Raw genomic sequence first — 26,881 nt, 5'->3', positions numbered from 1 at the left:
TAATATCAATACAATTATTATGTAAATGATTATAATTATTAAAAGTAATTTAAATGAATATATTAACACATACTATAATGATACATACAATAGTTATTCACAATGGGACAAAAATTAAAACCATATTGCAGTAAAAATTTTTTAATTCATTAAAGTTAGAGTATTTGACGTTACATAGTCTATATTTCAACAATATATATATATATAATAGACGTGTAACATATCCATTGATGAATAAATTATTCCATTTTGTCACTTTGCCGAATTTCATTACATGAATTAATTAATTTCTAAAATATTTAAGTTTATATTTTTAATATCTGTCTTTATTTACAATTAATAATGATAAATAATTTTATTTTTGAAAGTTATAACGTTATTAATTAGATGTATAATAGAATTACTTTGATGTACTATGTTACAGTATATTGTTTATTTTTTTTCATTAATAATTTGTGGTTAGATATATTTACATTATTATATCATAGTCAATGGTTATGTTTCCTGTCTACATCATATCGCATAAGCTAACAATATTGTTAAATGCAACATAAAACTTAATTTTACAAAGATTGTAGGCATTATTTTAATAATATGTCACATCTATTTGTATATTTATCAAATATTTTTTCACAAAAGAGTTTTACATTAACTATACTATCTACGATGCTAGTACTCTTAGCATCTGCAACTTTTTTTGAATCTTAAGTGATTTTGGTTGTATATTAACCACACAATTACTCATAGTCTAGTAGAACATCTATGAAATTCTTTAAAAAGGTCTTAGTAAAACTGTCACTGCATCCATTCACAGCCACGATACTAACGACCACATTACAGCACTGTTGCGCCGAAGGCGCCACTACTTTGCCACTACCTCCTACCAAAATACTCTATCAATTCCACCCCCTTCCTCCCCGTCATCACCTTATACCACATACATTGCCACTGGTGTTCTCCACCCCGTAACCAGTGTGACCTCATATGTGCCCAGTCCAGTGGCCATATGGCACCAAAGGCTAGGTAGAGTACCGCCACTAGCCATGCTAGCGTGAGAACAAAGATCCAAGGGAGCCGTATGTCGTATTGAAGCTTGCCGACTTGGGAGAGGAGATTGGTGAGGGGGTGCTGTTCCTGAGAGGTGGCCTGCTTGTTCTTGTCAATCACTGCACTGAGACTGTCCAAGAACTCGTGGCAATGCTTCGTGTCTCTGCTCTGTGTAATACTATAATCCCCCTCCGTCTCTCCATCCTTCTGTTCATACCCCTCCAGATTGAATGGGTTACCGTAGCTGAATCCATGTCTATACAACACTGGCAGTACCCCGGTACATGATACGATTGATTGGCACTGGCATAGTCCGGCGCTACCTGCATCACTCTTCTGTCCGTGCTCTCCCTTCTTGCACTTATTGGGGTCACACTGTCCCTTACAGCCCCGGCATTCAATATTACGGAATGCCTCAGACAGTGACTCTAGTCCTGAATGAAGCGCATCTGATAGATATAGTACCCATGAGAGGTATGTGTTACCGAAAGTGGCACTCACGGCTGTATACAGTTCACCGGTTAGGGGGGAGAGGTACTCGGAGTCCTTTGTGAGAGTCGAGAGGGAAGTAGTGGTGGTGGTAGTAGGATTGGACAATGGAGCACTCACACTACCCTTGTCTCCCTTAATATCTATTAGCGCTTTACCGACACTCGTTCTGTAGTCCTTTCCACCCAGTGCACTTTGTACCCACTCTATCTTCTTTACCTCATCACGTAACCCAGAGGCACACCAGCCGCAAAAGTATTCTTCATCCTTTTTCTGAGATGGATCCCCTTCGTGCTTACATGGCGTGTCATCCTGCCCGTTCTTGTTCTTTCCTTGTTCCTTCTCTCCTACACCACCCCTAAAGAACCCAAAGACATCACCCAGTACCTGTGGTGTTGTGGCACTGAGTGCTGCAGTGACCCTCACTAGTGTATAAACGCAAGACTGCATCATGTTCTCGTTACTGAAGAAGTAGAGGATTCCATAAAGGCGTTTACCGGTACAATCACGGATGCCACTATAGAATTGATTTCTAAATCCCATTGGCAATGGACAGCATTGGCCTGAGCCATTACAGTGTCCTAGGTGGGATGCAGCGAGTGGGTAGTCTGGGTTCTCGGTCTCCTGGTCCACTACATTCTGACAACTAAAACCTGGTAACCTGTCTTCGAGGAATGCCTGTAGGGGGGAGGGAACACCAGTGGTGGTGGGTTGGAGGCATTTCTCACAGATAGTGGACTCTGCTTTTTGGCCGCACTTGGTGGAGTGTTTTGTACATCCAGGGCACTTGGGAGAGTTGCAGATGGAGATGAGCTGGTTAATGGCATTGAGTAGTGCGGTGTACTCTTCATCAACCGATACACCTACTGCAAATACATGCGATAGATTCTTTTTCGCTTCCAATAATCGTCTTTGCTTTTCTATTATGTCCTTCTCCACTCCCTCCTTCAATGCATCCAATGCCTTTTGCAAGCCATCGATAGCAGCACTCACTAGGTTCTTACATGGATCAACATCAGTACCGTTCTGCTTCCCCACTACATCCTTAGCCGCCGTTAGTGCCGTCTTAACCTTCTCCTTAACATCCTTTAGTCCACCCGCCTTCTCTAGTGCCTCCACCAGTTTCTCCAATCTCCCTAGTACCTCCTGTAGTACCCCCTTGAAATCATTCGTCCCATTGTTCACCCCCTCTACTTTCTTTAGTGCATTCATCACTCCCCCTAGATCTGCATTCCCCCTATCCAACCTCTCCTGGGCATTACCCAATTGTACCACCACTTCACCGATAGCCTCCAGTATATCCCTCAGCTTCTCTATTCCTTCCCTTAACTCTTTCACCCCATTGATCCCCCCTGTGCTCTCAGCCTCCCCTTCCAATGCCTTTAGCTTATTCACTACCCCACCCAACCCCTCCTTTACCTTCTCTACCCTACATTTCCTATCATGTCCCATGGGGTCACACCCCAGGCACATCCAGCTAACTACATCCCTCCCAAGCACTCCATCCCCATACCTACACTCACGCCACTTCCCTCCTAGAGCCACTTTAACTGCACATTGCTTCCTAAGGAAGTACAACTGGTAGAACAGAGCCCTAATGTAGTGTACCACCTGGTTGTATGCCTGGATGGACACTGCTGGGTAGGTGAAGTGGCATTCAGTGTTAGCGTAGAGTGAATGGATAGGTGGTTCTGTAGTCTTGTCAGTGCCCTTAGTACTGTGTAATCCTCCTTGGATACCTATGAGGACCAGTGGGCAGTACTGGGTCACCGCTTGGAAGTGGGCAAACAGGTTGAATTCATGAACGGTAATGGGTGCTGTGCGGCCTGTTTGGTAGAACGAAAGTTGCTTTTTGTCTCCGACGTCTGGTGCTACCTTCTTCATTACTTCCTTGGAATGCTGCAGTATCTCTGGGTATGCCGGACTATAGGGCAATGCACTAAGCCAGTATAAGATTTCCCGGATGGTTTTAGGGGTTCTTGGAGTACTTTCAGTGGTATTCTTTTTCTGTAACCCAGTAAAATAGGCACATGATAGAATATATAGCTTGAAAATGGCACCGAGCTTGTTCTTGTTAATGTCCTTGCCATTCTCCTTAAAGACATCACTATCAAATGCACCCCTGTCTACGGTATGTATATATCCAGCATAGTTCATACCAGCTGGACTCCTAAATGTATTATCATTATGGTCACTGCCATGGGCAGCATTGTCACTGGTATGCGGGAATCCCAAATATAACTTACCCATAAACCCATCCCATATAATAGCATCCCATCTATTTCCAGGACCATGGTTATTAAGCATATCCCTAGGAAACCCTAGGGCCTGTAGCCATTGTGATAGGGTACCATCATCGAGACCACTACCATCCAAAATGTGGTTGTTCCACCGGGGACTACTTTTATGGTACTTGCCTGTCCAATACATATAAGTAATGCCACTCCAGATGAGACATACTGAGCCCAGTAATGTCTGGGCACAGTGGTGGCGACGTTGTGACGGGGGCATACTACCACCCCTCTCCAGTAGATCTGTCCATACGGATTTGATAAGATAATATCCTTCTTCACCTATATATGGAAACGACATTTCTCCATATGCTGACTGATACGAGTCATTGTATATACGGTGACCACGCTTATATGTGTCGTTGACCTTGTCTTTGTCTTCTTCGATACATCTACACTCCTTCTTACACCCACATCTACCCTTACAACAACACTTGCAGCATTTGCCAGCTAAAGCGCATTTGCACTTGCCAGGACTACAACCGCCACCACCAGGAGGACTACAACTACACGTATCATCATCACCACTATCACTACACCTCTGACACTTCCTTCCCAGTGGTGTTCCATCGGTGTTCGGATTCTTCACTTTCCATTTCATACACTTACACTGTTCACATGGTTTGTTCGGCTTAACATCCTCTAGATACTCGCACGTGCCATTTTGGCCGTGTTCATTGCCCGTACCACCACCCTTGCAGCTGCCATCGCCACCACTGCCCCAACACTTCACTATCTCACTCCACCCAACGAGTGCACTGAGTACCTGTGCCAGCTGGTCTATATAGGTCCGGACCACTGCAGTACCACCTAGTCCCTGTACCAGAGAGAATAGCCCATTGAGACGGTCTGTGACTTGCTGTTCAGAGGCGCCTTTGCTGGTGTCAACTTCCTTAGTATCTCCTTGATATCCTATAATGGTTCTGAACTGGTATACTACTGTCTACTTACCATTGTACTCCAGTTGTACTGACTGCAGTAGGTCAGTCACGGCCGCCGCCAGGCCACATATGCATTCTGTACAATAATGATTTCCATAGCACTAAGGCGCGCCACTATAACGGGCACTGACAGGGAGCATCAATACGGCGCGCATACTATCCAAATGTCTACAGCGACGTACCATCATTCTTCTTACCATCCTTACCAGTTACCCTCAGGACCCAGTCAATGGCCTCCTTCAGGTTGGTAGGAGCGTCAGTCAGGGACGCCTTCGGCGTGAAAGTGCTTGCAGGGGCCATTGTCAGTGCTTCTAGGAGTACTCACAGTGGTGAGAGAGTGGTCTGGCTATTGGGGTGGAATCCTATATATACTGAGCGCGCCCGTAGATTGGTGGCGCGCATACTATTGTATGGGATTCCACTAGGTACTGCCTTGGTGGCGATCCCGTTGTTATAGTGGAATCCCCTAGTACTCTCACTGCGCGCCACCAACATACTGTCGCGCCGAAGGCGCCACTACTTCCAACGGCGCGCTCCACCTCCCTAGGATTCCACCCCGATACATTGACCTTGACTACCACTGACTCTCACTGGACACTCTCGAAACAAGGGGTGGTGACACAATGGCAGCAGCACAGGCCTGGAAGCCCTATGAAAGCCTCACTACGCCTCCCACCAACCTGAAGGAGGCCATTGACTGGGTCCTGAGGGTTACTGGTAGGGATGGTAAGAAGAATGCGCCGGCGGCGCAACAACCGCCACAATCTAGCACTAGTAATGGCCCCCGTAAGTCAATAGCACTGTACTGTACCCACATGACCACACAGACTGTTTGTGCTTCTTGGCTAAAGCAGTGAAGGACCTACTGTATGACGCCAGGTCCCCGGGGTCCCCTGGTCCCATCCCTGACAGGTACTGGGATGACCTGCTCCTAGGACAGGAGAAGGACATTGTCAAGCCAGTGCTCACGGACCTGGGACTCCTTAGTGGTGGCAGCACTAGTGCTGCCAGTAGTACCTGCTCTGGTGGCACCGAGGTCATAAAGGCACTGATAGACCACTTGGCACTGGGACTACAGAAGTGGGTTGGGTGGCAGGAAGGGGATACGTGTTGTCTTAAGGGAACAAATGGGATAGGAGGGAAGTGTAATTGTAGTCCTGGTGTTGGTTGTTGTGGTAACAGTGGCAAGACTTGTCATGACTGTACTGAGTGTGGTACCGGTGCCAAGGGTGCCGGTACAAAGTGCTACCTCTCGGCCTACTGCAAAGCCACTAGTCCACCCAGCAGCTCCCCTGAAAACTACCTTTGGACCACCCTCTCGGACAAGGCAGATCAAGTCCACCTCCTGGCCCGAATTTTCCTAGGGTCAGTATGTCTCATCTGGAGTGGACTCAGTCAGTTGGGGTTCCTAACTGGAGGGAGTGGTGATAGGTGGACGGCAAGTAAGCTGCACGAGATCAGTGGTGACTCAGCCGGTCTCGGCTCATTCATGGCGGCCATGGGCTATGACCTGGAGAGGTTGAATGGGAGTGGTAGTAAAGGTGAGTACTGCCTAGGGTTGTCAGGTGGACTAATGGTGTAGTAGGTAACACGGGTAATGGAGAGTTTGTGCAAAAGTTACTATCGGGAAAACAGCCTAATGGAAAGGAGGGCATCCAGTGGAACGAATTCCAGGGAGACAGTGCTGAGAAAAGTAAGTCCACCTCCTCTGTAGTACCAATGTGACCCAGATAGTGTAGCTGAGTACTATAGCACTATCTATGACAAGGCGAAGGAAGCACTGAAGAAGGACAATAAAACTGAATCCATATGCAATGACTACCCCCTATTGGTACTCCACATCCTGGCCAGTGGGTACTTCAGGGCAGGCAGTGCCGGGGCCAAGGGTATCACGTCGCCGCCAAAGGCGCCACAGCCGGCCCCTAGTGCTGCTCCCAGTCCTACCACGGACACTACCAAAAAAGAAAAGTCTCCTAGGAAACCCAGGACCATCCGGGAGATCCTATACTGGCTTAGTGCATTGCCCTATAGTAAGGGGTACAGAGAGCTGGTGGATAGGATGCAAGATAAGTATCCTAGGAAAGAGGATGATCCAGAGAAGACAGAGGATAAAATAGAGATTCATGGACAAGGTAATGGTGCCAGTACCACCCTCAAGAGGGATGACATTACCCACTACCTAATGGCCGCCTGTGGCTACTGCCCACTGGTCCTCATCGGGATCCAGGGGACCATAGAAAAAGAGGTAGACAAGGCACAGGCACCACCAGGTGAGTACCCTTCTAGTGCTATATAAGGGCGCCTGAGGCGCAACGGTGTCTCTAGGGGTAGTCATGTGGAGTCATGGTGTAGTAGGTGGTCCAGCTGCTGCTGCTAAGGACAAGAAGTGTCCTGAACATAGTAAGGACCGAAGTAAAAGGTGTAACCTTGATGAGATAAAGAAACAACAAGAAGCAGCCAAGGGACAGCAACAACAACAACAGCAACAGTCTAACGGACAAGAACTCCAGGCCGGCCAAGTCTGCTACGGCGGGTACCACCTGGAAGTCTCCAAGTTTGGTAAGTACCCTGGCAGTACCACTCCGTAACACCATGTGTAGGCCCCCTCCATGGGATGTACGCCAATGGGCTCTTTGGCTTCCAGATGGACCTTTCGGCCGCCCAGTGCCTGGACCAACTGAGGGTATATGTCTACCATTGCTTCTACCAGCTCTATTTCCTGAGGAAGCAGTGTGGAGCGGGGGTGGTGGCAGGAGGAGGAGGAGCAGGGAAGACAGTGCTGGGCTGGAAAAGTTGTAGGTATGGTAAAGGTGTGAATCCTAGTGGTGGATATAGCCCGAATGAGAAGTGGTTATGTGAGGCACCAGGTAGGTAGCATGATATATATTATGCGTGCTATATGTTGATAAAAGTGACTGTCTATGTATTAGGTGGCGCGCAACAGTGTCATATGGATTAATGGTGTAGTAGGTCCGGGAGGAGCTGGTGGAAACGACTGTCAGTGCAAGAAGAGCGCCAGTCATAAATCACCACTGATGTTATTCCTGTGTGATGGACTAGGACCACTGGTTTGCGGAGTAACAGCTGGAAAGGCCCCTGATAATGAGACGAACACTTATCCGGAAATAAAAGATCACATGGAAGCCAAAGATGATATTGGTCCTAAACATTTCGGGGGTCTACCAATACACTGTCCCGTCCCTATGGGATGGCAGGCAGAGGCTAGTACCACTGGAAGTGACCAAAACAGAGTAAACCACTTCAAAGGTACGTCCTTTTACTCTATGGTACCCCTAAGGCACTGTATATATACACTAGGGGCACCCCCTGGGCGCCACAGTAACCAATAGTGACTCATGGTATGCACAGATTTAACTACTGGAAGCCACAAGACAGCGTCACTACAACCGTCAGGTACGTCCCACCCTAGTGCTATAAGGGCGCCACGGTAGTCACATGGACTCATCCTGTAGCAGGACAAGGCACTTACCCTGCCCACTGCACTGGAAATACACTGTCGCTACTTCTGGAGTACTACTGTGACCCAGTGAAGTGCCCGAGTGGCTCCCTAGTGGTACTCCTGAGACTACTGGCATGTATTACTCCCACGGTGCCACGGACCCTGGGTGACCTCTTTGGGTTCTATTACTATATAGTGTACATTGGGGGAAAGAGTGGTGGTGGTAAAGACGGAGTCAATACGAAATTGACAGAGTTCGAGAAGGAATCTAAACTGCACATGCCGTCTATTGGTGGTGGTAATAATGCAGTGGTCCAGGCACTGACAAAGTGGAATGGAGATTGCAGTGGCGGCACTAGTGGTTGTAAGGACACCCTCAAGTGTCTCTACGGTGGTAAAGATCCTTCAAAATGCAATCCATACCTCTCTCCTTTAAGTGGCCAGCAGTATGGCCAGTTGAGTCCAGCGATGGCCGGGACCTACCTGTCATGGTTGGTCTGTTTGATAGGGGAGTTCAATACCGGAGTCTCCTAGCCATGGTACTGCCTTCTACATTACCCCTATCAAGTACTGACAGAACAAATCCCTTATGAAACAGATTCATTACTATCACTCAGAGTATATAGCATAAAACCCATTGTAATCACTAGTGTCAAAACCAATCCCATTATGTGCAACTCATTGGATCCAATACCATAGACATACAGTGTGACAACAGTCATATGGAAACAGATAAAAGCATTTTCCAGATGAATATAGTGAACCATTGGCATTTTCACTAGATATTATCATTAAATCACGGCCTTTATACGTACAAATGGCAACTGTGTAACGGTAACATGAAGCTATTGAATATCCAAGACCATTTGTACACATCATATATCTAAATACAGAATAATGTACATTATGCGTTATAAAACACTGTATACTAAAGTATTTATGTGAGAAGCTAATTTAACCAAAAGAATTTACTGTATGTAAACCATTCCTAGGGGGTGACCCTTCATATACCGTAATAAGGAGGGTATATAAATTTCGCGGCTAATATTCACCAGAACTAGACTATTACTCTACGTTCCACTTTATTAAACCACGGTACGGACCAATGTGCACATTTCTAGCATTATTCCAACTCGTGTCTAAATGATCATGCCACCATATAGGCATTTGGATCATGGGCACAGGTTAATACGTGAGACTGTGTTAAATGTAAATGCTAATACACTGCTAGTGATGATGTAGAGCTAGTAAATGCCTATGGGATGGGTATTCAGAGGTGGCCAATGAGATAAAGGCTCGACAAGATGGCAGAAGGCAAAAAGGAACAAAATTTTTTAGATTATGCTGCCAATTTCTTGAAAGGCCTCAGTTTGATGCAGCCTTTGAATTTGTGCTTGCTGGGTTCCTCGTTTGCCATGCAGCGTTTCGGGTATGGTCCGGATGCGGTAGGAGTATTTATTGGAATGTGCCACAATTCCATGGAGCTATTTTATTTGTTTTCTGCATTAGGAGTATTGGTTATTTTTTCATCTTTGAAACAGTCCGGTGCCATAGCGACGAAGATACAACAAGGTTGTTCCATCCTAGTTTCATGGATCATTGTTGCTGTTAATGTCGTTATCCTCAAGGCGTTTGCTTGGGGAGAAGGTAATTCAAATGTAGTTATTTACTATTGGGCATTGGTAATTGCCAACTTCGTAGCAGGCATAGATGATATGATTATTTACGACATCTCATCGGATAACATAGCATCATATGACCTTGGTGCATCCTCTACCGGAATATTCGTTTCCTTGTTACATGGAATTACAATATTTATTTTACACAAGATTGGTATGGATGTCAATTATTGGCTCGTGTTAACGAACATTGTTGTTATGTTGGCTCTATCATTCATTGTGGCCATCGTGTGGAGTTATTATATTTCCACTAAGTTAGCTGAACGTTCAGGCGAATCACAATCGACTAGTAACAATGGACAATGCACCGGCAATTGTACATTTTGGGATGCGTATTGTGGCGCCTTTCCTATGATGGCGGCTAGTACCGTAGGCTATGGGTTTATATTTGTAGTCTATCCTCTCATTTCTCCATTCGAGATGGTAACGTTTGAACACAGATACCCAATTCAAAGTCTATGCACTATCTTTCAAGCAATTGCTGGCATAAGTATATGGTGCCTTGCTGAGAACGCTGGTTTGAAAGACAAGTGGGAAAATGACAAAGCTTATTATTACCTACTATATCTCCTTCTCATTCCATATCTGGGCATAGGGATCATGTTTATTGTAATTATCCATTACCCATCGTCGCCAATAGCAAAGCTTGTTCATATGAAGCCTCTGATTGTAGGATTCCTGACAGTATTCTTTTATTTTTCCGGCAGAGTGGTAATCAACTCATCAACTGCAGCAATTGATGGGAATGCAAAACCCTCAAAGAGTGCCAGTGGTGGGAAAGAATGTAAATGTCAACATGGCTCCACTTTGTCTTCAGTAAATTTAGGTATAAACCTTCTTGTTTTGAACATTACCAAGTATATATCGGAAGCGTATATACAACAATTTATAACCACAAGAGATGCTTACAAGCCTGGAGAACGGTGGCCAACTGAAGGAATGGGCGTAAAGGATGGTTTCCGATACTGGTTGCTCATCGGTATAAAAAAGGGCTTTGTAAGCTTTAAGGAATCGTTTGACCAAAATGTCAAGGGTAAGCTGGAGCGTACTCTGATGGTGGTTAATCCCGAGTTATAAGGACATGACTATGCATGGAGCACAGTATTTGTGCTCATGAGCCATGGTAGCATATTTGGTTGGTGACACATGTAACTTCTCGGGCGTAATACACAATAAGCGCCATCAATGTGTTAGATTTAATCAGCATGGGTTGATCTAACTTCAACAATAATGTGCCATACGAGGCGTATGGATTTAATATGTTGTCATTTAGTATGTGATAAGTCTTTATGTAGAGCAATTGTAGCGTTGAACTCTCATTTGTTAATAGCGTTTTCAGAATGACTATTATGGGTGATTGCCATGTAATGCCAGACAGGTATACGTATAGGTGATTGTTGCTATCTACTATAAGCATGTGATATTGCTTTGTATAGTACAAGACTGTTTGGGATTATGGGCCCGAATTCTTTCGACTTATATATTTCACTAATAAGCCTTTACTAGGAAGATGCAGTTTGTTTTCAACAGTTGACATTAATTTGACTCACTATATCGGAATATTGCACAACTGAATAAATGGCACCTTGTAACATTGCCTACATGAGAATGCCATGACCATAAAACATCTGGTAAAAGTGATCACATAGCGAAAGATGTTTATAAGAACTGGACCGTCGATGTATTAAATGTAGCAACTCTATAATGAATTACGTTGACACTTGATTTACCATATGGCATATAGACATTAACATTCGTTACGTGTCGAGATGGTACTCTATGGTGATGCTCCAGAACATTACTGCAAAATAACAAAGTTATCAGCATACAGGAACAATGATCTAAGGTCTTCTGGATCTTGCTCTAGACTTAAACATATATGATACATTAATCGCTATCTCCTGCCAAATTGTACCATTTGTATATGATTATCATAGTTTTTTAGAACATAGTTCCATTCTAAATTGCCACATATGTTACTCCTTTAGGAGCTACTATATTATAGTATGTAATTCGCGTTTTTATTCTGTAGTGTTATCTGGACTCATCTACTCTTAGTGGGCACATCGCACTTGCAGTATTCGGCAGGATGTGTGCGGTAGTTTGTATCTAACGTATATGCATACAGATTAGAATAACATGGTGTCATATTGACCATTCGACTGTTTCAGTTTTATTATTGTGCCCTTAGGCATTCCTATACTCCAGTGAAGGGATATAACTATTCTTCTGAATTTTTTTGTTACTCTCCAATACCCAAGATGGATTGTATGGTTGGCGTAATCGGTATTTTATTCTTCCTTGGTGTCAGCGCCAATGCCCCTGAAGGTGAGGCTAAGGTAGATACTTCGACCAAAGGAGTGGGTGGTAAATTCTTTGGCAACAAGAAAGCAATGATAATAGCCGCTGTTATACTGGTTTTACTAATTGTTGTTGGTGTTTCTATAGGGATGTGGGCTCATAATGGTGGTGGTGGTGGTAAGGAGGCATGGTCTGCTGGTATTGTCATCGGTGTCCTTGCCATAGGAGGCATTTTATGTTACATCTTCAGGAACAAAATACGGAACTTGTTTGCGAAAAAGGCAGCTGAGGAGGTTGTGACATCGTGATGTGGTTGCTATCAGATTGGATCGATTCAGCTGTTGTCTCAGGGGTTTATGTAGTGTATAAGCAGGCTTTAATCTGTGTTCTATCCGCGGTAGTGCTCTAATTGTAGTTTGTCATTCACAGGTATCAGATGTATCATGTGACGATATTTTATGCGTATTGTAGAATTCTAATGATCCCTGTCATCAGATGCAACAGAGATTTAATGGTGCTTCATTGATTGGATATACGTAATATTCGTCTAACAAACTGGCAATATGTAGTAAAATATAAGTAGCAACTATGTGATTTCAATGCCATCACATATGGAATAACACGATGTGGTTACGTGTCGAAGCGTTACATTCTTCAATAGATGACTGTGGAGAGGATGAACAGACGTAGTAGCAATTGAAAAGAATAACGCTGCTATGCCTAGGTTTACCTACCTTATAAAACATATATCATTTCAACGAATTATTAGTCTTCACCTTATAAAGGTCAGAGCCGCACCTTGAAATTCAACTTCTCTCTGCTCCATATACGGAGTTGACCCTATCAAAGCTCACAGTATCTCTGGATCACGTATTCTATCACTATGCAGCTGGTACTAAACTATCGTAACTAAATATGGCCCGTAAATGTTAATAGTTACCTTAATATCACTGACACAGTGTTAATGTATGCATACGTGGACCTGCCGATCATGCAATACGAATTAATAGCTTATACTACATTAATTATAGTAATCTCTTCATTTTAACTGCATTAGTTGGCGACCTTTAGTCTTTATGTGTTAAAATTCCAGGACACATTCCCGATAGTATAACAAACTACATTGCTGGGTGTAACCACGAATCACGGAAGACACCTCCTGATGACTCCGGTCCACGAAGGTTACATTCACTACCCGGTGTCTCAACGCCTGGTTCGTACAAAGGTTTGACATCCAGCTCATGGCCGTTCTTAACGAGTCGTTCGTCACGTGCCTGCTTCATGAACGCCTTGATAACCTTCATGGCATTGCCCTTGAAACCGAAGATTAACATTACAACGAATACCACGAAGCCGTACACAAATATGGCTATTGGGGCAATGGTTTTAGCGTCTGCCGCGATACCGCTGATAATTTTTTGATGCATTACTCCCAGGGCTATCAAGGTGGATACCAATAATAGGAACAGTAGCGCGAATATCCCGAAAGTTACTACATCTGGGTTGTAGTACCTGCACAGCGGCCTCTTGGCATGGATGTACAAAAACAGTGCAACCGTGAGTATATATAGCATACCGATAAGGCCTGCGAGAGTCCACTGGGTAGGCTGAATCTCCGGGAACATTGACAGGCATATTGTTATCAAGATGCCTACGACAGTGCCAGTCAGGAATATGAAGACAGCATCACACTTGGTAAATGACAAGCAGCATAGGTTTACCTGGTATGCACTGATACACAGTCCAATCACGAAGATGTAGTTAACCGCGGCCATGAACCTGTGCTTGTGCCAATTTTTATCATCATTTCCATATTCCTCTGGATTTTCCTTAAACTCATATAGTGTATACGCATGGGCGGAAAACACCAGCATGTATATAAAGGCAAATGTATAGAATACCTTCTTGTTAAGCGTCATGCAGCCACCAAAGCAGTGTGTCTTCATAGCGCATATGATGAACCCGAACATTGCCAGTAACTCCAGGCCAGTGAATCCCATGGCGATATAGGTGCGATTGTCATCTTTCTCGAACTTTCCTAGATTTGTACCCTTCCCTGGTAACACCACTATGAACACTGCAAAGAACGCAGAGATAACTACCGCGAATCCTAGTATGAACAGCCCACTGTCCCAAGACGTCCAGTGTAGCTTCATGAACCTGCATCGGTAGCCTAGAAAGTGTAGCGCTAGATGACTCAGGCAGATAGCTATGCTCAGGGCGGTCATGTCAGCGTTTTTGAGCTTGCCCTCTCCATTCGTCAGAGCCTTTATCTCTATGGCTTCTACAGTAGCCATCAGCAGCATTGCCATACAGAAACCAAAGCCTAGGATTGCTACCAAGATGAAGAGTAGCTTGGCGATGGGCATGAGGTACCTTACCGAATCAGCCACCTTAGGGGCAGCCTCATCAGAGTAAGGGCCTATACCAGCCTTAACACCCGGCATCTTGGCTAGATATTGGCAATAGAATCCCGGGATATACACATGGACCCAGTGCGCCAGTGTTCCCCATACACCTCGGGAATGAACTGGAATAGTAACAGTACTGAATACTAGTGTGCTAATAAATGGGTAATAATAGCTAGCAATACTGTATTAGTGTTATATATTAGTGTAGTGATGCTCAATATTGCTGTAGTAGTATTCAACGGTGTCGTAGAAACGATACCCTTTAAGGAAGGATAGTAAAACGATCTAGCAGTAGTACTATATAGGCCAAATGGATGTGGTTCGATCACAGTGAATCATCACCGGAGTATTGCTGCAACATGGCAACTGCATAGCATTATACAATGTACGTAACGTGATAATATATCCTGTATGTACTGTCTAGATATACTGTATATACGAATGCAAGTAGTATTGTAGTAAGCTGTACCTTTGATCTATTCAATAGGTCTGTGTTACATGGTACACTGATTTAATGTCTATAGGTGCATGGAGTATCCAAGAAAACGGTGCTCTATACAACCTTGAATAGTGTATCATCTTAGTGTTATAGCTCTATCTAGTGTATTGAAACCTCTTTGTTGTAGTAACACCATGGTGTATCTCTGCTATATATAGCAGCTGTGGTCCATAGTGTAGTGAGTTCTACTAGTAGTGTCCCTTCGTATTGCGATTGTACTGTATGTTATATGTAGGGTCAATTGATAGCACCGCTTCTGGGTGTAGCGTGATCAGTAATGATAGTGACCTGTAGTGATATACCCTAATTTTACGGCCGACCACTATTGAACGTTACAGTAGACACATGTAAAATCTACAGGGGTAGATCTAACACAACAATGAATATTAATAGAGCTGCGGTGCTTATAGGTGTCAATAAGCGTATTGGTTGATACTGTTAGTGCACGTAATCTATGTATAAGTAGTGCGACATATGAAGCCGTGTGTTCTAGTACAGTAGTCTATAGACTGATATTATGATAACTGCGTTTTCATTTAAATACACCATAATGGATCATTTACAAATGCGAAAAAATATCATGGTAGACACCTTCACCTCAAATCTGGCACAGTAAATGCGAAATACTCCCTAATACGTTCTTCCACTGCAGGATCTATTGGTTTGTTGACATCTTCGGGAACACCTTTGGCCAGATCGCTTGGTAACGACTTAATTAGAAGAGATCTATTTTCCGGCTTGGATTCCAGAAGCCATTCAACGGCAGACAATGAGAAATACGTCCAAATATAGCTTTCATATACGCCCGGTATTGCCTTACGGCAATCTTCTGGAATTACTGCAGCCACGTCGATTGGTAACAACTTACGTAGGGCAGTTCTGTTTTCTTGTTTGGGTAACAAAAACCATTGAAGGTCACGCCTTGAAAAATACCACCGAATTTGGTTCATTAATGCAGTCGATATGGGCTTTTTGCAGTTCGTTGGCACAGAAATAGACAAAGACCATGGCAAAAAACTACGTAAAGCGGCTCTATTTTCCGGCTCAGGTAACAGATACCATTCAACAGAGTACTTGGGTGGTTCATCTGTCGCAATCTCCTTTTCACTGTCGGTATTATCTTGCTCCGGTACTTTTACAAGTTCAGTGGCCTGTTCGTATTCCTTACCAGGGATTCCGATGTCTAATCCTTCTTGCGTGGGTTGCTCCTGGGCTACCTCAGTAGAAGTGGCCGTAGCAGAGAGCCCAAAGGCTACCAATATAGATAGCTTCCATAACATGTTGAAGGCTACCATCTTGTTAATATTAGTAGAGATTGATCTTACCAACTGTCGGGCCTATAGTTGTTTTAATGCCCCATCTATAGTACAAGTGCCATGCATAGTACATGCGTTACTATGGAAAATACTTCTCTAGAATGGTTGTTGCTATGTAATTTTGACTAGGTAAGGTAGAGTGAATTTAATGTGGAATAAGACATGGTGATGTATTCCTGGGATCTCTATTGTCGATACTTCAACATACCCTGTCGCAATATACACTAGACACGACAATATCATTATGACAGTTTCCATAGAGTTATATGTTACTTTGCTATTGTATGTTACCAATGGATGGGTTAAAGATTGACTCTTTATTGTTCATAGGAGATTATGCTCGTGTCCTCCTGGCAGCCAGTTATGTAGACAAGTGCTATATAAGGTATGTACACAAGTGGGTTCCCGTAAAGTGCTATCTTACAGCATTATTGTACAATACTACCCTGTGGTTTGAATTCATCAAGAAGCGGTAAGGATCCTTACTCCCTAGGAAATGGTAAATGTCTAGGCAGTAGTGAATTCCTATCTATTGATGAACCACTAGTTCCCAGGTCACTATAGTAACAATGTCCATTACAGTTACATATGCGTGGTTTCTCATGAACATCCCTATAATCCTAGATGGACCCCAAAATAGCATTATACGGTGTCAGTTACTTGTCTAAATGGTACCACATGGCACTGTGAAGTGCCCAACCTAGCAACATTATAGAACTATATTCTATAAAACCCCTAACATTTATTATATTATGTCACAGTGCAACATATTGTACACTGAACACCTGTGTGGTGTCCAGTCAAACAGTGTCTAGCAATGTTGCTAATATGCAGAAGATCTCCCCATTGTTACTATAACACTATATATCCTGTTCAATCATTGGCAGTGTACCCAATAATACACTATCTACCCTACAACACTACAAACCCCCAGATACACCATATAACATAAACTCTATAAACCCCATACGGGGTATATGCCCTACAGCACCACACCCTACAAAACTATTTACCTTATATAACACCTTACCTCATGGATTACTGGCCATCATTTGCTATCTGTTAATATATCCTTGAAATGTACCTTTCCTACCATGATCACTACATAAATACACTATGCACAATAGTACTGCTCAATGTACTGTCACTTTACATTAGTTGTGATCATGACAATAGATGTACTCCATAGAATGTTCATGCTGTCCATGTACTGCACAACGTAAGGCCACTGTTCTATATATTCAGTACAATAAATAATCAATGCTTCTAAGAAGAACTGTATCTGCACTACAATATAACTCCAGCATATTAAATGTATGTCGTTTCTAGAATATATACTCAGCGATATATCTAAGATTTTGTTGGTTAATCCACATTTTTAGCATTCAACTTCTTCAAAGAGCTGCCAGAGCTCCCAAACCAGGACTTAGGATTTATTATCCACTTACAAATAGAAACAATGAAATACACTACCACTATTACCACGATCGCCACTGGTCCCACCCCGGTCATCAATCCAATTGCAACGATAACCACTACTATAAATGGATTCATATCCCACTTTAATTTTCCATCTTTGTCCAGTATAATATAACCAGCAGACCATTCACTTAATTTCTCTTTCCACCCCTTTTGGCTCTCCTTGTTCTTTGCCACTTCATCGCTAGTAGTGCCTTCCACTACCACTACTTCCTCGGTATCATCTCCTTGAGTCACCTTCTCTGCCATGGCCCATGTGGTACCGTGGTAGTGGCCAATCACTGGGCTCAGTGAGTCCAGTTTAGTATGGGTCCAGTCCAGTGGCCATAGGGCACCTAGGGCTACCACTAGGAGTGGACAGACCAACATGGTTACGATGGTAGTGATGCAGTGGTGGGAGATGGTGGCTTAGTAGTAGTGATGTGGAGTAGTAATGGATGCTACTTAGTGTGCTTAGTAATCTGGACACAGTATTACTCCATAATAGTGGGGAGCACTCAGTAATTCTAGCAAAGAATGAATGCCACGTGATGTTACTCAGTAGAACTGCAGAGTGCTAGATAATTACTAATAAGTTACAAAATCATAGTTATATACCGAGTGAGACACGGTGGTATACGCACCACCCTAGATACCCCAGTCAGGTACCTTCCATATGGCGGGAATATTGCACTACTATGTATGAATACACTTCTTTGCACTACATTCACTGTATTAGCTAAATGATGGTCGTTTAATAATCTTATACGTAGTTATATTCCATAGAACCTTTCTACTTCCTCACGTACTACGCCAATACTCCATATGACAGTTGTGACCAAGGCGCCCATTAGTATATAAAGTGGACTAGTAGAACTCACCCTTACTGTAATGCAACGCCTCTACATTACCATACCCAAAGCCATACCTGTACAGCACTGGTAGTACCCCAGTACATGATACGATTGATTGGCATCCACACTGTCCACTTCCCTGTCCATGGACTCCCTTCTTGCACTTATTGGGGTCACAGTCTCTACAGCCCCGGCATTCAATCTCCTTGAATGCGTCAGATAGTGACTCTAGTCCTGAATGAAGTGCATCTGATAGGTATAGCACCCATGAGAGGTATGTTCCGCCGAATGTGGCACTCACGGCCGTATAGAGTTCACCGGTTAGGGGAGAGAGGTACTGGCAGTTCTTAGTGAGTCGTGAGAGGGAGGTATTGGCAGTAGCAGCACTGGACTTTAGAGCAACACTATCCCCTTTATCGCCTTTAATATTTATCAGTGCTTCTCCTACACTTCCTCTATACTTCCCTCCATCATTGTCTTCCTTTGGTATCCACTCTATCTTCTTAACTTCATCCCGTAACCCAGAGGCACACCAGCCGCAAAAGTAGTCATCATCTCCTTTCTTAGATGGGTCCTTAGTGTGATCACACGGCACTACCAAATTCTTCTTGTTCTTTCCCCTTTCCTTCTCTCCAATACCACCTCTAAAGAACCCGAATACATCACCCAGTACCTGTGGTGTAGTGGCACTAAGGGCTGCTGTGACCCTCACCAGTGTATAAACACACGACTGCATCATGTTTTCGTTACTGAAGAAATACAGGATGCCATAAAGGCGTGCACCAGTGCTGTCGCTGGTGCTGCCACTATAGAATTGACCTCTAAATCCCATTGGCAATGGGCAGCACTGACCGGAACCATTACAGTGTCCCAAGTGGGATGCAGCGGAAGGATAGTCTGGGTTCTCGTCTTGGTCCACCACTTCTTTACAACTAAACCCTGGTAACCGATCCTCGAGGAATGCCTGGAGGGGGGAGGGGACACCAGTGGTAGTGGGTTGGAGGCAGGTCTTACAGATACTGGGTGTTGGCTTTTGGCCGCACTTGGTGGAGTGTTGGTCACATGCACTGCACTTGGGAGAGGTGCAGATGGAGATAATCTTTTCGATGGCTGAGAGGAGTATTGTGTACTCATGGGATACTTCTCTTTGAAGGATATTTTGTAGCTCCTTTTCAGGCACATATGGATCCATAACTACACCTAGCAGCTCGTTGGCATCATCTACTTCCTTCTTCTTCAGCTCCTTGATCACCTTTTCCAGTTCCTTCAATACCTCCCGTACCTTATTAATAGATTCACTTATCTTGTTCTTACCGGGATCATACTCACCATTAGTAGCCGTCTCTAGTTTCTCCCCTACCTCCCCTAGTATTCCACTACCACCATTCGTCAGCGCCTCTAGTGCCGTCTTAGCCTCCCCTAGTTTCACATCCAGCCCACCATTCACCTTCTTCACCGCCTCCTCTAGTTCCCCCTTAGCCTTCTCCAGTGCCGTCTTCACCGCATTGATCGCCTCCTTATCCTTCCCTTCCAATGCCTCCTGGGCATTACCCAATTGTACCACTACCTGACCTATTGCCTCCAGTACATCCTTGATCTTCTTTGCATCACTGCCATTCGATCCTAATGGTAGTTTATTAAGTTTATTTCCCATCTCCTTTACCCTCCATTTCCTATCATGTTCCATGGGGTCACACCCCAGGCACATCCAGCTGATTACCCCCTTTGACACCACATCCTTGCCATACCTACATTCACGCCACTTCCCTCCCAGAGCCACTTTAACTGCACATTGCTTCCTAAGGAAATAGAGTTGGTAGAACAGAGCCCTAATGTAGTGGACCACCTGGTTGTATGCTTGAATGGACACAGTGGGATAGGTGAAGTGACACTCCGTGTTGGCATAGAGGGAGTGGATGGCAGGAGTAGTCCTGTTAGTACTGTGAATACCACCCTGGATACCGATGAGGACCAGTGGGCAGTACTGGGTCACAGCTTGGAAGTGGGCAAACAGGTTAAATTCATGTACTGTAATGGGAGCATTACGGCCTGTTTGGTGAAAGGCGAGTGTTGGTATCTCATTGCCATTGTCTCCGGGTTTCTGTGTCACTTCTCTTAGCCTATCCTTACCATGCTTCAGTATCTCTGGGTACGCCGGACTATAGGGCAATGCACTTAGCCAGTAGAGGATTTCCCGGATGGTCTTGGGGGTTGTATTTCCCGCCTTCGGCGGAGCTTTGTTCTGTAACCCAGTGAAATAGGCACATGATAGAATGTAGAGCTTGAAGAGGGCACCACATTTGTGCATCTGTTCTTCAGTAATTGTGGCGCCATTAGCATTCTTAGGGAAGACATTACCGTTGCTGCAAAATGCACCCTTCTCTAAAGTATGTATATATCCAGCATAGTTCATACTAGATGGATCCCTAAATGTATTACCCTCAGTGTCCCAGCCATGACCACTACCACTACCAGTATCCGGGAATCCCAAATATAACATACCCCTAAACCCATCCCATATGACAGCATCCAACCTATTTCCAGGGCCAGCGTCATTCAACATTGCCTTAGGAAACCCTAGGGCCTGAAGCCATTGTGACAGTGTACCATCATCTAGACCAGTACCATCCAGGATGTGATTATTCCACCGGGGGCTGCTGGAATGGTACTTTCCAGTCCAATACATATAAGTAAGGCCACTCCAAATGAGACATACTGACCCTAGGAGGATACGGGCACATTTGGATCTTTTCTCGGTTGGATTGCCTCTTATACTACCGAAATTAGCAGTAAATTTATGCAATGCATTCCACGTAGCTGCCATACCGTACTTCTCGAAGTGCTTGTTACTTGTGTATGATATATATGCCGACTGATATGTATCCTTGTATATGCGACAGTGATAGCTGTCGTCCATCATGCAACTACACTTTGCGTTTTCCTTACACCCATTACAACTTTTACAACAACACTTGCAGCATTTACCTGCTAGAGCGCATTTACACTTCTCAGCAGTACAGGAGTCACCACCACCAGGACTACAGTTACACGCATCACTACCACTACTATCACTACACCTTGTACACTTCCTGCCCAGTGGTGTTCCTTCGCTTTCCGGCCTGGTCACACTCCATTTCATACATTGACAGTCCTTGCATGGCGTGTTTGCTTTTACATCTGTTAAATATCCGCAATTCGGTTCATTGCCATGTTGATTGTTATTGTTACCACCATGTCTTTGCCAACACTTATCTATCTTACTCCACCCAACGAGTGCACTGAGTACCTGTGCCAGCTGGTCTATATAGGTCCGGACCACTGCAGTACCACCTAGTCCCTGGACTAGGGAGAATACTTCGTTGAGGCAACCTTCTACTCGCTCTTTTTGGGGGCCTTTGTCCTTGGCTTCACCTTGATAGCCTATAGGACACCATGAGGTACTGTGTACCAGTAGTGGTACTAGATAGTACTACTTCTAGTACTGAGTACTTACCATGGTACTCCAGTTGTACTGACTGCAGTAGGTCAGTCACTGCCGCCGCCAGGCCACATATACATTCTGTACAGGGGTGAGTCAATATACTAATGGGCGCCGAAGGCGCCCTCTATTATATATGGCGCGCATTCTATATCAGTGTTTCTGCACTACCTCACCACCCCCACTATGCCAAAAACCCCACCCGGGTAACTCCAACATATGTAGTTGCCCCACTAAACAGACCTTTGTGAGGGGACATTCTATATAGTAATGGGTGAACTAATGAAGATGTTGGTAAGTGTTTAGTAGCAAGTGTAGTGGATGTTTATTAGTAAGTTTATGGAAAATTGGTAGCATATTTAGTCAATGTTACACACAAGTTTGGTTGCACTTTTGCTGAAAATATAGTAAAAAAGTAGTAGCTGTTCAGGGTAGCCACCGTAGTGTACCGAGGTCATAGGGACACTGATAGACCACTTGGCACTGGGACTACAGAAGTGGGTTGGGTGGCAGGAAGGGGATACGTGTTGTCTTAAGGGGGATAGTAGTGGAAAGAGTAATGGGATAGGAAAGAATTGCGAACGTAGTGGTGCTGGGATTGGTACAGATAACTGTTGTTCCGGTGGTAGTGGTAGTCATGACTGTACCAAGTGTGGTACCAGTGGTGGCAAGAAGTGCTACCAGTCGGCCTACAGCAAGACCACTGCTCTATGGACTACCATAGTCAATGGTACCACTGGTAAGTACTCTATGATACTGACAGTGACTCATGGTATAGCAGGTAGAGCTACTACAACTAATGATCCCTCTAAGGTCCACCTCCTGGCCCGTATTTTCCTAGGGACAGTATGTCTCATCTGGAGTGGACTCAGTCAGTTGGGGTTCCTAACTGGAGGGAGTGGTGGCAATAATAGGTGGAGCCAGGATGGAACACTGAGTGAGGTCGGAAAAGGTCTCGGCTCATTCATGGCGGCCATGGGCTATGACCTGGAGAGGTTGAATGGGAGTAGTGGTCCAGGTAAGTACTGCTTAGGGTAGTAATATGAACAACATGTGATATACTATGTTTCATGAGATAGGTGATGTGATCCCATTAATGCTAAATATGTGGCACTAATCTAGTACTATAGAGTACTACTACAGTACTACCCTATACACCACCACTCCACATGACTACCCTCTACATTACCACAACATATCTCCCCCTCTACTATACCATATAAAGGCTTCCAATCCCCCACACCCTGTGCAGGCTATTCGCTTCTAGAATGACCCTTTAGAGATGTCTTCAGTTTACGCCACCTTGTCGTATCTATCCTTCCATAACGCTTCACCACAACTGAGTAAGACAATGGAATCCCATCATATCACAGGTAAATCACTATTACTGATTACTATCAAGTAGATTCCCATCGCATTATGAATACCAATACCTGTACTACCATAGTACTGGTCCTTCTATGGCTCTACTTGTGCTGCCAGGCACTGGGTTTCTTGGTGTCCCTGATAGACGCAGGCAACGCTACAACATTACCTACTACCACTATCCTATCTACCGCGCTGCTTGGTCTATGTCTATGGCAATGCCGCCAAGCGGGTTACCTCGTATCCCCAATGACCTGGTACCATTGGGTACTACTGGTATTACTAGTATTACTACAAGTGCTGGCAGTGGTAATAGAATATCTGGGTCTACAGGGCATGTTTAGCTCAAGCATCGGTAAAGAATGGGCGTATCCCATCTACGGTGTTGCAGTGGTAATACTGGCTATACTGGGTGGTACCCTGTTTTGCGGCTGGAAGTGTAATCTATTCTGTAGACCATGTTGCAAGAGCCAGTACATTTGCTATGGTAGTGCAATAGTGGTAGTATTAGTGGTACTCATAGTACTGGGTGTAACAGTCTTGCTGGCAATGCGCGGTGGTGGCATTGGTTTCCACATCGGTTTTGACCTCAGTTTCGCCACAGGAGGAGATACCGAAAAGTCCATCATTCAATACCTTGGTAACATGGCGGTACCAATTATGCAGTGCTATTCCACAGCAATTATATGGAATACTACAGTCAAGCTACCATATACAGTACCGGAAGTGGTTGCCCTGATAGCATCGGCGGTAGCAGTGTCCTCTTTGTTGTCATTGGCAGTACTGGGTGGTACCCATCTCGGTGGAGTACAACTCAGTTCTAAAGGATACCCTTTCATAGCAGTCCACCTACTTGCCCTAGGAATTACCTTATACTGCCTAGAATATAAGGCCATATTTCCATGTCCAAAGCTGCATCTGTGCTTCGGGATACTTGCTGTGGTGCTTCTGCTAGCTTTGGTAGTGGTAGCGACACAGATTGCTACCGATGGTGCGAGTGACGTTGATGTTGTTTCATATGTCCTCCTGGGCTACTCAATATTACTCATCATACCGACATTGTGGTATGCATACCGATGTGGTCTGCTTACATGGAGATGGAATTCATGTCTCCCCAAGAAAAAGGGTCTCAAGGCTACTGACACTGCTGAGAACACGGTACCAGAAACTGATATCGCAAAGGAATCATAGTGTTAAATGTGACTACAGTACCACCCTGTGACACTTGATGGCCCAACTTTGGGTGGCCCAATAGTAGCTGGGATAGTCATTGTGGAAGTGTAATATTTACTTTGTATATCGTAGATAGTAGTGATATGAATTTAACTACGTTATGCAATGCAGCACTAGTGTAGATACTTCTACTAGATACCACTATTCACTACCACCACTGAATACCACTACTCTAACATTCCACCACTACTCCACCACCAACTCCTCGTCACTACCCATTCTACCACCACTACCCCACCACTCCCTACCACTCCATCCCTACCATAGTAACCATGTTGGTCTACCCAGTCCTAGTGGTAGCCCTGGGTGCCCTATGGCCACTGGACTGGACACCTACTAGACTGGATTCACTGAGCCAAGTGACTGGCCACTACCACGGTGCTGCATGGGCCATGGCAGAGAAGGTGACTCAAGGAGATGATACCGAGGAAGTAGTGGTAGTGGAAGGTACTACTAGTGATGAAGTGGCAAAGAACCAGGAGAGTCCAAAGGGGTGGAAACAGAAACTAAAAGAATGGGCTATAGAATACGCTATACTGAACAAGGATGGTAATTTTGAATGGAATGCGTATGTAATAATATTCTTGCTGCTGTTCATAATGGCAACGACGTTAGGGTTGCCAGCGGTGGTCGTCGTAATAATACTATATTTCATTGGATGCCTGTTCGAGAAGTTATTTAACCCTAAATCTTGGTCAGGGTGGTGTGGAGGTGCTACAAAGAATATGAACGGGACAAAGCTGGATTAATGAACAGCATTTAGGGTGTATTGTTAAATATGTGCAGTACAAACGACATATATTTAATATGCTAGAGTCATACTGCAGTCTTATATAGACAGTGCTTCCTAGAAGCATTGAGTATCTATTGTACAGGATAGGTAAAATAGTAGTATTTGATAGAACAGTGCATAGAGCAGATGAGTACTCCGTATAGTATATCCATTGTCATGATTATAACCACGCCAAATGAAAAGTAATAGTACATTGAATAGTACTATTTTCATATTATATCTATATAGTGATCATAGTAGCATAATGAGGATGTTAAGGAGATATGCATACATATCAACTAGTGGCAAGTAATGTCCGGAATATAGCAGTAGTACAGTGGTAGCGTTGTAGACAATGAAGTCTCACGGTTTATATGCTGTATCACTCAATATTACTATACATCTGTATAGGATACCTTGTTTACCAGTGTGAGAACTGCTAGGAGAGATAGAATAGGCCAGGGCATAGAGTGCTGTAGGCCATAATGGTATCCCTAGGGTTACCCGTATATGTAGTGCACCTAGTATATCTCTGGGTGGTCCACCGGGAGCTCCTAGGGTGAATGGTATAGGTGATATGGGGTAGATAGAGTGATGGTCTATGACTCACATGGGGTTGAAGTCATGTGGTGTTCCTGGGGTAGTTGGTATTGTTGGGCACATCACTTCTGGGGATATTAGGGTTTATGCATTGTGGTATTTATGGGGTTAAAGGAAAATGAAGGTGTGATCCAAGTGGGGTAGATGGTGCAAATAGTTAAGAGATCTAACAATTTTAGGGTTTTAGGGTTTAGGGTTTAGGGTTTAGGGTTTTAGGGTTTAGGGTTTAGGGTTTAGGGTTTAGGGTTTAGGGTTTAGGGTTTAGGGTTTTAGGGTTTAGGGTTTAGGGTTTAGGGTTTAGGGTTTTTAGGGTTTTAGGGTTTAGGGTTTAGGGTTTAGGGTTTAGGGTTTAGGGTTTAGGGTTTTAGGGTTTTAGGGTTTTAGGGTTTAGGGTTTAGGGTTTAGGGTTTTAGGGTTTAGGGTTTAGGGTTTAGGGTTTAGGGTTTAGGGTTTAGGGTTTAGGGTTTAGGGTTTAGGGTTTAGGGTTTAGGGTTTAGGGTTTAGGGTTTAGGGTTTAGGGTTTAGGGTTTAGGGTTTAGGGTTTAGGGTTTTAGGGTTTAGGGTTTAGGGTTTAGGGTTTAGGGTTTAGGGTTTAGGGTTTAGGGTTTAGGGTTTAGGGTTTAGGGTTTAGGGTTTAGGGTTTAGGGTTTAGGGTTTAGGGTTTAGGGTTTAGGGTTTAGGGTTTAG

The 26,881-nt window shown here is 44.2% G+C and overlaps 12 protein-coding genes across 12 annotated transcripts; 6 read left to right on the top strand and 6 right to left on the bottom strand.

Annotated features, from left to right (window-relative positions):
- Positions 1-813: 813 nt before the first annotated feature.
- On the bottom strand, positions 814-5,128 carry BBOV_II000110 (variant erythrocyte surface antigen-1 alpha subunit). Its single transcript, XM_001609490.2, has 3 exons — positions 4,951-5,128; positions 4,779-4,844; positions 814-4,739 (listed from the first exon to the last, which is right to left on the bottom strand). The coding sequence occupies exons 1-3, from the start codon at positions 5,066-5,068 to the stop codon at positions 874-876; spliced, it is 4,050 nt and encodes a 1,349-aa protein (XP_001609540.1). The 5' UTR covers positions 5,069-5,128; the 3' UTR covers positions 814-873.
- A 247-nt stretch (positions 5,129-5,375) lies between these two features.
- BBOV_II000100 (variant erythrocyte surface antigen-1 beta subunit) lies at positions 5,376-8,802 on the top strand. Its single transcript, XM_051767325.1, has 11 exons — positions 5,376-5,554; positions 5,596-6,309; positions 6,354-6,461; positions 6,499-7,038; positions 7,124-7,180; positions 7,279-7,327; positions 7,369-7,451; positions 7,546-7,635; positions 7,736-8,035; positions 8,138-8,182; positions 8,242-8,802. Exons 1-11 carry the CDS (start codon positions 5,392-5,394, stop codon positions 8,760-8,762), a joined length of 2,670 nt encoding a protein of 889 aa, XP_051623086.1. The 5' UTR covers positions 5,376-5,391; the 3' UTR covers positions 8,763-8,802.
- Positions 8,803-9,507: 705 nt separating this feature from the next.
- BBOV_II000090 (putative integral membrane protein) lies at positions 9,508-11,029 on the top strand. Its single transcript, XM_001609488.2, has one exon. It carries the CDS (start codon positions 9,533-9,535, stop codon positions 10,982-10,984), a length of 1,452 nt encoding a protein of 483 aa, XP_001609538.1. The 5' UTR covers positions 9,508-9,532; the 3' UTR covers positions 10,985-11,029.
- A 944-nt stretch (positions 11,030-11,973) lies between these two features.
- On the top strand, positions 11,974-13,141 carry BBOV_II000080 (putative integral membrane protein). The gene has a single exon (XM_051767562.1). It carries the CDS (start codon positions 12,169-12,171, stop codon positions 12,514-12,516), a length of 348 nt encoding a protein of 115 aa, XP_051623085.1. The 5' UTR covers positions 11,974-12,168; the 3' UTR covers positions 12,517-13,141.
- A 75-nt stretch (positions 13,142-13,216) lies between these two features.
- Positions 13,217-14,690, bottom strand: BBOV_II000070 (putative integral membrane protein). Its single transcript, XM_001609486.2, has one exon. It carries the CDS (start codon positions 14,653-14,655, stop codon positions 13,327-13,329), a length of 1,329 nt encoding a protein of 442 aa, XP_001609536.1. The 5' UTR covers positions 14,656-14,690; the 3' UTR covers positions 13,217-13,326.
- A 926-nt stretch (positions 14,691-15,616) lies between these two features.
- Positions 15,617-16,435, bottom strand: BBOV_II000060 (SmORF protein). Its single transcript, XM_001609485.2, has one exon. The coding sequence runs from the start codon at positions 16,411-16,413 to the stop codon at positions 15,712-15,714; it is 702 nt and encodes a 233-aa protein (XP_001609535.1). The 5' UTR covers positions 16,414-16,435; the 3' UTR covers positions 15,617-15,711.
- Positions 16,436-17,725: 1,290 nt separating this feature from the next.
- BBOV_II000050 (putative integral membrane protein) lies at positions 17,726-18,511 on the bottom strand. Its single transcript, XM_001609484.2, has one exon. The coding sequence runs from the start codon at positions 18,280-18,282 to the stop codon at positions 17,800-17,802; it is 483 nt and encodes a 160-aa protein (XP_001609534.1). The 5' UTR covers positions 18,283-18,511; the 3' UTR covers positions 17,726-17,799.
- Positions 18,512-18,714: 203 nt separating this feature from the next.
- BBOV_II000040 (variant erythrocyte surface antigen-1 alpha subunit) lies at positions 18,715-22,458 on the bottom strand. Its single transcript, XM_051767017.1, has 3 exons — positions 22,401-22,458; positions 22,240-22,305; positions 18,715-22,166 (listed from the first exon to the last, which is right to left on the bottom strand). The coding sequence occupies exons 1-3, from the start codon at positions 22,441-22,443 to the stop codon at positions 18,760-18,762; spliced, it is 3,516 nt and encodes a 1,171-aa protein (XP_051623084.1). The 5' UTR covers positions 22,444-22,458; the 3' UTR covers positions 18,715-18,759.
- A 20-nt stretch (positions 22,459-22,478) lies between these two features.
- On the top strand, positions 22,479-23,282 carry BBOV_II000030 (variant erythrocyte surface antigen-1 alpha subunit). The gene is made up of 3 exons (XM_051767733.1): positions 22,479-22,518; positions 22,669-22,963; positions 23,006-23,282. Exons 1-3 carry the CDS (start codon positions 22,495-22,497, stop codon positions 23,260-23,262), a joined length of 576 nt encoding a protein of 191 aa, XP_051623083.1. The 5' UTR covers positions 22,479-22,494; the 3' UTR covers positions 23,263-23,282.
- Positions 23,283-23,421: 139 nt separating this feature from the next.
- Positions 23,422-24,812, top strand: BBOV_II000020 (putative integral membrane protein). The gene has a single exon (XM_001609481.2). The coding sequence runs from the start codon at positions 23,644-23,646 to the stop codon at positions 24,778-24,780; it is 1,137 nt and encodes a 378-aa protein (XP_001609531.1). The 5' UTR covers positions 23,422-23,643; the 3' UTR covers positions 24,781-24,812.
- Positions 24,813-25,074: 262 nt separating this feature from the next.
- Positions 25,075-25,599, top strand: BBOV_II000010 (putative integral membrane protein). Its single transcript, XM_001609480.2, has one exon. The coding sequence runs from the start codon at positions 25,095-25,097 to the stop codon at positions 25,569-25,571; it is 477 nt and encodes a 158-aa protein (XP_001609530.1). The 5' UTR covers positions 25,075-25,094; the 3' UTR covers positions 25,572-25,599.
- A 285-nt stretch (positions 25,600-25,884) lies between these two features.
- On the bottom strand, positions 25,885-26,112 carry BBOV_II000005 (uncharacterized protein). Its single transcript, XM_051767770.1, has 2 exons — positions 26,011-26,112; positions 25,885-25,971 (listed from the first exon to the last, which is right to left on the bottom strand). Exons 1-2 carry the CDS (start codon positions 26,059-26,061, stop codon positions 25,894-25,896), a joined length of 129 nt encoding a protein of 42 aa, XP_051623844.1. The 5' UTR covers positions 26,062-26,112; the 3' UTR covers positions 25,885-25,893.
- Between the last annotated feature and the right edge of the window lie 769 nt (positions 26,113-26,881).

This window comes from Babesia bovis, chromosome 2, assembly GCF_000165395.2.
Source record: "Babesia bovis T2Bo chromosome 2, whole genome shotgun sequence".
NCBI lineage: Eukaryota > Apicomplexa > Aconoidasida > Piroplasmida > Babesiidae > Babesia > Babesia bovis.
The sequence above is the reverse complement of the archived record's forward strand: the minus strand, read 5'-3'. Positions and strand labels throughout refer to the sequence as shown.